Raw genomic sequence first — 11472 nt, 5'->3', positions numbered from 1 at the left:
GTTGCTTAAAGTAACTAAAATGATGTAATACCATGAAGCGGACAACAAAAAATAAATTTTAAAAATTCATGAAACTTGCTTGGATGAAATTGCCAGAAGACTCTTTCCTTTTTTTTATTATTTAGCATTGTTTGGCTTTTTCTCAATTTTTATTTGCTCATTTCATGTGGACAACCGTAATGAGGTATGCATCTTTTGTGTAACTAAGAATTTGTTGAATGCTCATCTTCTGTCTCCCATCTAATTATAAGTTTAGCTGAGTTACCACAAAATAAGACAAAATCAAAGTTGAATACCGCAGATGGTAAAAAAAAAACAGAACTATTCACATTATATATAAATCAAATCTGGTCCAAAGGGATGTACAGGAACCCATGTATAAAAACTGTAAGTCTACAATCATATAATTCACAGTACTTCCAGAAATAGTTTGTCTATAAAACATAAACTATTCCTAGAAGTCCAATGTTAGTTGAACCAGCAGTGTATATGCCTTTCCATTGGGAACAAACCTGCTGATTGCGCACAGAAACATCTCTAGATCAACCAATATGTTCTCATGTTGGAATCATCAATATCAACCTGTATGTACCATGAACTTTAGTAAAGTAAATATAGATAAAGGGTAGTGGAAGGATCGGATGGCACAGCTCCTATATATTTCAAGAATAGTAACAAATAAATCAGTTGTGACATATACCTGTTCATCAAAACCAGCGGAAATCTCAAACTCGGTCCCTGAAGCATTAGCAAGATCCTCAAGAGTATCCTGTAAATCTCAAAAGTATATCATATCAATTGTCGAAGGAGTTCCAATCACCTCAACCCTTTTCACTTAACCATCTCAAGGATACCTCTTGGTTGATTGAGGAAAGAAAAAGGAATACCTGCTCATGCAGACTAAGAGCATGATTCTCCACTTGGATGGACAATTTGTCAGTAACTGATTCAGCAGTTCCGATAATAAACTGCAAACCCACAAAATTAAATTGAAGGACAATATTCAAAAGTTGAAAAACTTTTAAGTTATATTCTTGATATAACACCCTGAGTTCTAAAATCAAAATGCCATACAAGTTACTATATCCACACCAGACCTAAAACACAATTTTAGTAGGGAGTCAACTAACAGTTGATTAAATTGTCAATTTTTGCATAATCTATTCAATTAAAGTAAATTGCATAATCTGATATAAGCAAATAGGACAAATTTCTTCATCATAGATTGAGCAAAATGGAGTTCCATTAAATTGCATAGAAAATGTAAATAAATTAACTAATTTAAACAGACAAATAGATAAAACCTGCTCATTTGTCTTCTCAGGTGACCGTCTGGAATCCATTTGCACAGGCTTTGTTTCCTCAGGGCTTCCCTGATAAATTAAAAGATAAAAATTACAAATCCATAGCCAAGGAAACAGTTTCAGCATGAGGATCAGTGTTCCATCACGCAAACAGTACTCAAAAGTCAACTAATTGATAATAATCAGCATTAGAAAGCACAAGTTTGAAAAAGAAAGTGAATGGACCCTCAGAAAACAATAAACTGATATTAAAAATCGAAGAGTTTTCATGCAGTTTTATAACCCTTGTCAAAGTTTGGTAAACAAGGAAGGAGACCACCATTGCCGCAAGAACAAAAAGGTTAAAGAAACAGTTATACATGAACAAAATAAAGTTTTTATTAATTTGCTAAGTGAATTCTAACATTAGTACCTCTTTGTCTTGCTTGGCACAAGAATGTTCTGCTTCTGCTTTTGAAGGCTTTATATCAGCTGAAGTATCCTTAAAATAAAGAGAATATTGTTAGACTTGAAATTTCAAACATCTTTTGAGCAAAGATCATATCAGAAATTAAAAATTGGAGACCACTGGGAGAAAAATTACAGGCTAAAGTATTTCTTCAGATTTCGAGCAAGTAGACCTAACAAAAAAGGTTAAGGAATAGACACAAGCTATGTCTGCATAGTATTTATTGTTGAAAAATGTTGACTGCTATGCCAAAATTTTCATGTTGTCATCTCCTAACACCTTTTCTTTCTAGTCATATTTCATCAACAATAATTTCTGAAAATAGTTGAATCATAATAAGAATGCTTATATGTTTTCATATTATACAGCAGACCAACTAATAACAAATATTTACTTTTGTTATCATGTAATTATGTGTGAAGAGAGTCTCTCCTCTAAACTGTGTCCTAGTCATGAGTAGCAGAGCAAGTTTGTCAAACCCCTTCACATCCTTAGTTAATACATATTTCCATTTGGATCGTCTCATGTGTGGCCATCTTATGACCAAGCCATTTTATGAGACAAAAGGCAATGCTTGTTGTAGTGGTCCCAAAATCATTTTTAGCACAGGACAGTTTGTGTACCTTTCTTATCATATAACAGGGTCATGTAAGTGCCCAAGAGGATCCAGATCCATCCTGCTTTCCACACAAACAGATCTAGATGTTTTTAAAAGTGTGATGTAGACAATGCCTTAGATGAATTTGTCTACCCGTTTTGACATAAAGCATGAAGACACTATATTTAAATCTTGGTTATTTACAATAGGAGAAGTATGAGAATGGGAGAAAAGAAATTGTTCCATGACAATAAAAAACATTAAAAATACCAGTTCATTTTGTTCAAAAGCAATCCTTCCTGCTTTGGTGAGATCTCTCAGAGTTCCCTTCAAATCAATAAGGCATGAAAAGTAAGATCAGTACTTGGGTAGATGGAAACATGAACTTGTTCAGTTGATACTTGGTAATAAACTATCCTCTCATGGCCATAACAATCCAGACATGCAAAATAACCATCTTTCACAAAATTCCAGGACTATGATTAACAATGAGTTGATAACTGCAATAGATAAGATGTTGAATAGACAGAAAATTGTTATTCTTGCTGAAACAGAAAGACAGAGCATCCTATGAATAAACAATCTTCAGGTTGACACAAAATCCTTGTTTTCAAATTTCAACTCATAAACAGTTATCACTTGTCAGAGATGCCAAAAGGTAGTATTGCTTTTCAGTTTTCCCGTCATTTTATCCGACAATGATACAAAATGTGACCTTTAAGGACCCATAAACTGATAATCACATTCAGAATGACTCAAGTCACTAAAGATGAAAGTCTAGGCAATAAGAGCAGACAAAAGGTTAAAAAGAAATCTTAATAAAATATAGGTTTACTAAAATTTGATGACATTCCAGTCAACAAAAGCTACAGTGTTTAAGGCATGGCCTTCATTAGTCTAAAATAAAGTTACAAAAGGGAGACCAACATGTCATATCTGATTCTGGAAAGCAACACTTGCAACAATCAATAACAAGAAACTAAGTCCCACGCTAAGCTAAAAGAGATATTAATTACTTTATTTGCCCACATAAGCCCACAGGCATTGCATAGAGATCTTGGACCTGCTGGTCCTCGACGCATAGCTGGAGTAGACTTCTCACTAATTCCACAATGCTGGCATCTACGTTCACTTAACAATGACAGAGATGCAACACAAGAATAATCATATTAGAACCAATCCATAAAATAAGAATAAAAGTTGTTGCATCCATCCGTCTCAAACAAAAGGAATAACTTCGAAACTCACGTAGATTCTGGCCCAGGAATAGCATTGCTTGAATCCCAGTTTTCAGCATGAGATTTGTAGTCTTCCTTCAGTGATGCAAATTGTCCATTCTTACGATGCATCCTATTAGATAACCAAGTATTGTCAATCCCAAGAAAACCAGCTTATACCATCTAGAGGACAAACAAAGCATAAACGTATTAGGGTCAAAACTAAAAATCCCATTCTTATTGTGAAAGCTAATGCTTTTGCAAGACAGAAACACAATAATAAAATACCAATCACCAATGCAGACTTCAAACACCATAGATGCTGCCATAAGAAACAGGGGTACAGGCATGAGGGGGATGTTACTTGTGAAGCACAGATATGAGCCAGGTATTCACTCAATACCAAGTCAGCTCACAATTTTTGTTTAACCAAAAATAGTCTTAACAAATAGAGTAACTACAAGTAAACTTATAATTTCTTCAACTTCTAAGGTTGTCAGAAGCTAATTTTATAAATTGAATTATTAATAGGATTTTATGAATAGAGTGAAGCCTTGCATACTCACATTATTGGCTTTGAAACTTCACTTGAAATTTTTAATTCATCTTCTTAAAAAAGGGGATTCAAAATTAGTAGCCAACAATAATATTAAGATCAGAGGAAAGAGAAAATGAACCTGAGGGGCTCATTGACATCAAAACGAACTAAATTATATGACATAAAAATCACCAGGTAGAGATAAGTGTCTCTTCTAAAATAAGAAATGATAATACAATTTAAGCACTTTTCATGGTAGAGAAGACTAATTCACAGCAATAATACGCATTTCTTTCTCAACACTTTATAAATGTCTGTACAGCAATTCATAATAGAAAATGAAAAATTATGATACAAGAGTATAAATAATTTTGGGGAAAAACAAAATATCTTCAGAGCTTCTACTTCCCAACTACCCTATCCCTACCTCTGGGCAACCTCTTTACGGCATGTGTATCGGATTTTCTTCTCAAAACATCTCTCTTTTCGTTTTTCACGAAACCTAACAAGTGAGGCAATTCTTCGGGAAAGCTTTGAACATCTGGAAGGATCATTTATTTCCTGACATATAATAACAAGATTTAAAACACTTAATAAGTTAAGGAACAATAAGAGAAAAATGTTTCAAAAAGAAAAGCAACTTCTGAAGATATACCCTAATGTCCTGACTGTTTTGCTGCAACAAAAAATCTGGGGTCGGGACAGTATTTGGTGTCTCCTGCCCTCCCAGAAGTAATAATACTGCCTGCACCTATATTTCATTTCATACAAATAAAGACATTATCAATCTTCAAAAAATGTCCAATCATTTCATAGAAGTGGTGTAAATATGCCACAGTAGAGCACAATTAATTGGGACCACATCCAATCCAATTAAACAATTTATCAGGGGACAAGTAATCACTCATGACCATCTAAAAAATTTGAAATTCACATTAAAGTTGGAGCATAGGTGTCATTCAAATATAAGAAAATCATCAGGTTTTGTAATCATGCAACTAAAACCAATCACAGTGCCAATACAATACTGAGAGGAGAAGCCAGGCAGCAAGGGGAGCACAACTTTAATGAACACAAATGAGCAAAGGGTGAACGAGAGAATTAAAAATACAGCCACCAAAGACAATTTGTCAAACAATCCACATGACATGCAACAATCAGACACACAATCTGCATGACAACAATCAGGCACAGCTCTAGACTAAAGACTCACAATAACCTATTGGTGATTGAATAATTGTGTGTGGGAGGGAAATACGAGTAAATAACTTTCTGCTATAAAGAGAGAAGAAAGGAATGTCTCTGTTGAACCCCTCCACTTGAAGTTCTTCTCTTGGCTTTTCTGATACAAAAATCTATGTAATTTCTTCAATGCATGACAATAGAATCTGAATATAATCAATAATACAATTGCAGAGTTTCATTATAAGACAACTTGTTCTTCTCCTTTCAGTCTTTTTATAACATTACAAACACTAGAACCTAGAAATCCCTTCACCACTCTATGCAAAAACTTTAATCCATTTCAAGAGATTGGGTGAAACCTACACTTTCTGCCACAACTTCCCAATTTTTTTCTTTTAATTCGACATAAAAATATCATCACGGGTGACCAACACATGAATTATTAAATCCACATCAAACAGTTTTTTTCCATTTTAATTTTTTCCTCAATGATCGATTAAACCATATTCAAACACTTCAATCTCCACATAATGCCAAGTCTCCACACCAATGGATCCAAGGTATTGTTCTAATCAACTAAAAAAGTTGAGAGTGAATAAAATCAACCTTTTGTGGGGTAACAGCAGGGAAAACATAAACTTCACCCTCAAAGGAAATGGTGAGTTCACTGGTTCGGGCGTGCATAGCAGTTGAAGCATGGCCAACTGGAGTGGCTGCTTCTTCCCCTTCATAGGAACCATTGGAGTAATGAACCACCTGCATAGCAAGCGCAGTCCCTGGCGGCGGAGGCTGCTCTTCCCCGTTTTGGCTGTGATTATTCACTGTATCCATTCCTGTAGCATCCCTCTTAAAAAATTTTGGAAGTGTGTTGGAAGGTTTGCTAATGAACCCTAGAAAGGAAGCAGAAGAAGGTGGGGTTGTGAGAGAATAGAGAGACAAAAAGAAGGATTGAAGGAATAGAGAAAGAGAAAGAGTGCCCAAAAGAATAGAAATGCAAAATATTTGATTAAGTTCTTTCCCAGACCAAACACAGCCCAGCCAGAGAAACAATGAGACTTAAGAGCAGAATAAAAAACACATCAATCAAAATTTCATCATCCATATTCAAATTTTGTGTATTTTTTTTTTCAATTATATGTTCCTATGGTTGGTGGGACATAACATCTTTAAATCCATCCCTGTACTAATTAAATTTTAAGCAAGACTATACGTCAAAACTATGTATTTTTAATTGGTTTCAATTTAATTTTTTTAAAAAGAATTCTTAATTCATTTATTTTATATCATTTCTTTTCATATTCTATATATTGATTTTACGTTTCAGCAAATTAATTTAAACAATTACTAAACTATGTAAATTAAATTAAAAAAAAGTTGAAACTGAAAAACTAAAATGCATACAAATTAGAGATAAATTTCTTACATAACATAATTAAGTATTGGAATAGAATTAAGAAGTAATAGTTTTAAATATTTTTAAAGAAATATTGAAATAATTCATTTTTCCAATTTATTAAAATCAGATTTTTTTTAAAGCTTCTGTACCTAGTAATAAGTAATAATAGGAGAAAACCTACCCTAATTATACCCAGCCCTACCCTCAAGTAAAACCTACTCCGTCGGAGGCCACTGCCGAGCCTTCCCTCCGCAGTTCACAGCGACGCCTCCAGTTCTCTCCCTCCGCAGTAAAACGACATCCGTCGCACCGTGAAACGACACCGCCGAAGCTGAACCCTAAAACTTTGGGGCAACGATGCAGCACGACGAGGTCATATGGCAAGTTATCAGGCACAACCATTGCAGTTATTTGGCCAAGTAAGCAGTTCCCTAACTTTTTGATTTCGATTTTCCTTTTATTTAGTCTCTCTTCCGATTTATGATTTTGTTTTATTGATAATGCTCTGACAAGATAATCATNCACTCTTTTTTTTCCTGGTAGAATTACGACGGGGAATTTCTGTAGAAACCCTTACAACGTAACTGGGGTCTGTAACAGAAGTTCGTGCCCTTTGGCTAATAGTCGATATGCCACTATTCGAGAAGATAATGGTACTTTTGCTTACAAACACTTTTTTTTTTTTTTCCTTTTTGGAGCTAGTTTTGCTTTGGCTGGAATTGATGCTTTGTACTATGTAGTAGTGCTGGTTACGACGCTTATGTTATCATTTTGTTGGAATTATAAATTTGATATAACCCTGTTTNGATAAATTTCTCGATTTTACAGAAGGTAATATTAACTTGTATACTTCGATTTATGGGGAAGTTAGATAGGAGAGCTTTTATAGAAGTTGTAGTTTGCTCAATGTTGATTTTTTATTTATTTATTTAAGTTTATAAAAGTACTCGTTGAGAAGTTTATCCAAGCATTTCTGTAGTTTAATAAGCTTCACTGCAAAACTTATTGAAATTTGTTAGAAAGAGTTTATGCCAGCCACTTTCATAATTTTGACCAGATAGCTTCAACTTTCTGCATAACTTCGGAAGATAAATTTAAATAAGCTCATATATGCTCTTCCGGACAAATGCAATAAATGGGTAATTGAAGAGAAAATATTTGTAGAATCATAAATTTGCATTGGGTGTTGCAGGAGTGTTTTATCTTTACATGAAAACTATAGAACGGGCTCACATGCCGAAAGATTTGTGGGAAAGAGTAAAGCTGCCTAGGAATTATGAGAAGGCTCTTGAAGTCATAGACAAACAACTGGTACTGTTGATATATGTAGTCTTTGGCATATTTAAGTATTCAACATTTTANTGGTTAGTTATTGTCAAGTTAAATGTGTTTCTGCATTGGCAGATGTATTGGCCCAAGCTTCTTATACACAAGATAAAGCAACGACTGACTAAAATGACCCAAATGCGGATACGAATGAGGAAACTTGCTCTGAAGACGAGGTTCGAAATCATATTCTCATATTCAGTTTGTTTTATCTTATCATGTTTACCAATGCCTAATTTTTATGCAAGTAGTTTGTAGTCTAGATGCTCTAATTTTTGTTTTTTGTAGTGAACCATTTTGAGCATTTAGTAATAATTTATTCTATATTTGTGTTGCAACCCTAGGCACTAATTTTTCTACAACATCATTATTAGTTAATTAGTTTTAATCCCATTATTTTAGCATAAATTCCTTTTTCCAGAACTTATTGGAATTAGTTTTGAATGCTGTGACTTAATAGGTATTCTTCCTGTCTGTTATTTATACACATGTATGTATCTATGCAATATTTTGAACATGATTTTATGTTTAAGGTGAGGTCATACATTTTGTGTTGTATCTTTTATCTATGATTCATTTTTTTAAACTGATGTTGCAATTAATTGTTATGAGCAGTTTATCATATTATTGAAAGCGGTTGCTGTTTTACAGGGAGAAAATAATGACGACTCCAAGGAAACAGATAAAGAGAGAGGCTCGAAGAGAAGAGAAGGCTGAAAAAGCAGCTTTGTTGGAAAAGGTTATTGTCAATCCTAATGTTACCCATACACATTAAATTNTATGTTTTTTCATTTTTCACTTTACTCATTGGTGCTTTTCAATATTATTTAGTCTATTGAAAAAGAGCTATTGGAACGCCTTCAAAAAGGTGTTTATCAACAAAGTGATATATATAATTATCCTCTTGAAGAGTACAATAAAGTTCTTGATATGGAGAATCTTCAACCTGTCGAGGAAGAGGATGAAGAGGTATGTATCCACTAACCCATTTTTTTGTCTGTTATCATGTTTCATTTAAAACCTATTTGGAATTTACCTTTTTAAATGTGTTTANTCTTTTCAATCTGTTTATTTTTTTGTTTTGGAATGGACAGGAGCTAGAGGTAGAATATGTAGAAGGATATGATGAACTTGAAGAGGAAGAAGATATGGAGGATTTTGGTGGTTTTGCGGCTCACAAGTCACAGGGTAATTATGATGTTGGTTAAAATGGTCAAATTTAGTTTAGAAGCTTTGGAACATGCATTGAGTATTTTTCATTTGTTGAAATGTATGTGGATGTCATTTTTTTATTTGTGACGAAATAGTGAATTGTGTTCCCATTTTTNTTTTAAATAATTGGTCCCTCGACAACAAATTTGCTTTTGCCTGATTGAAGCCCAAATTCAGGGTTAAGTTTCAGATTGGAATTTTGTTTGCTGCATAATTTCTATAATAAATTTTCATGTCTTCATTTCTTCAAGATTTGATGCAGTAATAAGATCTTCCAATTCTTTTTCATTCTGAATCATGAACTTATTGTAATTATGATGATGATAAAAGGGAAAAAGTAATTTAAACTGTATAGNGATTACAGTNACGTCTTCACAAATGATAACCCCTCAAATAGAAGAAAAATAATAAACAGTCAGATANAAAGNTGGTTTCTGCTTAGCTAGAACTTGAAATGTCCATTTGTGTGAGGTGCTTATGTTGTGAGTTGATTATTTCATTATTTGTTGCGTGTGGGAGCCTTTCATATTGAGAAGAGATGTGTTCGTGAATTTGGAAAAAGTTCCAAACTTACACATTAGAAAAGCAAAAGAATGATAAAGTGTACTTATGCAGCTGGAAGCTCTGATGAAGAGGATGATGAAGAGGAAGATGATGAAGCAGTTGATCTGAGTAGAGCAAAAAGGAAAATGATTTTAGCTTCAAAGAAACTTGAGAAGAATGGCCTTGATTCTAAATCAAAGAAGACAAGGGTCCTTGTTGAGGTAATTATACAACGTTTCCTTTGAAAATATTATCGGCACCTCAAATGCTATTTGATANTAATATCTGAACATCTTAACTTAGAGGAACTTTTGCGTATAATAATATCAATATTGTTTTCAAATAAACGATGCCAGACTGTAATTTCTTGACTCAGAACTTTCAAGATAGATTGTTAGAAAGTGGAAACCTTTTTGTTCTTCTAAAGCTGAAAATAGAGCCAATGCCTCTTTATTTTTGAAAGTTAGGTTATTAACAAGCTAATCCAATGTTTACTTCAATAATGTTATACATGCATGTCTAATCCATGTCATGAGTATTTCTGACAATAATGTGAATCAAATCCTTGTAGATAATTTCCCTTCTTCTTGCTTTATAGTACCTAGTTTTTGCTGTGTTTGGTTTGCCAAAGCTACATTCTGAAACATGTTGTTAATATGCATTTGTGTTTATAGAATAAGGCACCAATTAGCTTCATTCCATCTTCATTTTTAAAAGTAACGTTTAGAAAGCAAAAAGAATGCTAAAGTGAACTGTATGAGTGCCAAACAGTGCTGAATTNAATGCCATTTCATATTAGAGTGAATTTCTTCTCTGTTGACGTTAATTGAGTTTTATTAAGAAGTGGACTTCAACTCAAATTTAACAACTTCACAAAACCTTGTAATGTGAAGTTTGTACATACTTATTTATAGTTTGATCATATTTATAGTGAATGTAAGATCTTCAACATNCTTCCTCACAATNAGAATTGGACATCAAGTGTGTGGCCTAATAATCTTTACTAAGACTCTTATTTCACTTTAGAAATACTATGACCCCAACTTAATTTTATAAAATCGATGTACTATATTTAACCATATTTAGTTTTTGGTTCAAAATCTGATTTTGCAACCTTGATTTTTGTCGTCAGGTTGAGCAAGAGGATGATGGTGTTGAAAGAAAGAGGGCGGTACAGTAGTTGCATTTGCCGTTTTTACGGATAGAAGAAAACTGCTAAAGCAAAAACGGAATTTTGATTGTTGAGTCTTCTAATTTTGTTCTTATCCATTTAAAAGTTATATACACTTTCCATTTCTCTTTTCAATTTATTTAATGTTCTGAAGGAGCTCTGGCAAATGCCATAAAGTGTATCTAGGGTAGTTTTATAGAGACGGAGCATCTCATCCCTGCATTTAATCGGGCATTAATAGTGACTGATCCTNTTCTTGTGTCACGCTGCTCTGCAAGGTTTTGGAGACCTTTGTAAGTTTAGAGAAAGTTAAGCACATTTTGTAACTTTTTTCTGAAACTGATTTTCACTTGCAGTTGGATTACAAAAATCCCTTGGATGATATCATCGTTGTATGAAATAGTGCTGCTGGTTTTGGAATTTTATGTTTTATTATGATTTTGTTTTCTTAAAGATATTTCGGTATGTCAAGAAAATTTAGATGGTAAGAAATAGGACCACAAGTTGGCTGAGTGAATGAAAAGGTAGAAAAGT

At 33.5% G+C, this 11472-nt stretch overlaps 2 protein-coding genes across 2 annotated transcripts; one reads left to right on the top strand and one right to left on the bottom strand.

Moving 5' to 3' along the window:
• Positions 1-293: 293 nt before the first annotated feature.
• LOC106769535 (GATA transcription factor 24) lies at positions 294-6388 on the bottom strand. Its single transcript, XM_014655196.2, has 11 exons — positions 5897-6388; positions 4761-4856; positions 4533-4666; positions 3599-3700; positions 3367-3481; positions 2621-2677; positions 1717-1785; positions 1305-1373; positions 888-968; positions 701-769; positions 294-582 (listed from the first exon to the last, which is right to left on the bottom strand). Exons 1-11 carry the CDS (start codon positions 6119-6121, stop codon positions 538-540), a joined length of 1062 nt encoding a protein of 353 aa, XP_014510682.1. The 5' UTR covers positions 6122-6388; the 3' UTR covers positions 294-537.
• Positions 6389-6853: 465 nt separating this feature from the next.
• LOC106765698 (protein mak16) lies at positions 6854-11358 on the top strand. Its single transcript, XM_014650400.2, has 9 exons — positions 6854-7105; positions 7230-7339; positions 7879-7997; positions 8091-8188; positions 8664-8751; positions 8844-8981; positions 9107-9200; positions 9840-9988; positions 10900-11358. The coding sequence occupies exons 1-9, from the start codon at positions 7044-7046 to the stop codon at positions 10945-10947; spliced, it is 906 nt and encodes a 301-aa protein (XP_014505886.1). The 5' UTR covers positions 6854-7043; the 3' UTR covers positions 10948-11358.
• The last annotated feature ends 114 nt before the right edge of the window (positions 11359-11472 follow it).

Source organism: Vigna radiata, chromosome 7 (assembly GCF_000741045.1).
Source record: "Vigna radiata var. radiata cultivar VC1973A chromosome 7, Vradiata_ver6, whole genome shotgun sequence".
NCBI classification, from domain to species: domain Eukaryota; kingdom Viridiplantae; phylum Streptophyta; class Magnoliopsida; order Fabales; family Fabaceae; genus Vigna; species Vigna radiata.
The sequence above is the reverse complement of the archived record's forward strand: the minus strand, read 5'-3'. Positions and strand labels throughout refer to the sequence as shown.

Bases quoted from the DNA above. Each gene is read 5' to 3' on its own strand.
- LOC106769535 (XM_014655196.2), bottom strand. From the start codon at position 6,121: ATGGATACAGTGAATAATCACAGCCAAAACGGGGAAGAGCAGCCTCCG. The intron at 2,678-3,366 runs GTAATTAATATC...ATTGATTTGAAG, and splicing joins GGCTTATGTGGGCAAATAAA to GGAACTCTGAGAGATCTCAC. The intron at 583-700 runs GTATATGTCACA...TGGTACATACAG, and splicing joins CCGCTGGTTTTGATGAACAG to GTTGATATTGATGATTCCAA.
- LOC106765698 (XM_014650400.2), top strand. From the start codon at position 7,044: ATGCAGCACGACGAGGTCATATGGCAAGTTATCAGGCACAACCATTGC. The intron at 8,982-9,106 runs GTATGTATCCAC...TGGAATGGACAG, and splicing joins TCGAGGAAGAGGATGAAGAG to GAGCTAGAGGTAGAATATGT. The intron at 9,989-10,899 runs GTAATTATACAA...TTTTGTCGTCAG, and splicing joins AGACAAGGGTCCTTGTTGAG to GTTGAGCAAGAGGATGATGG.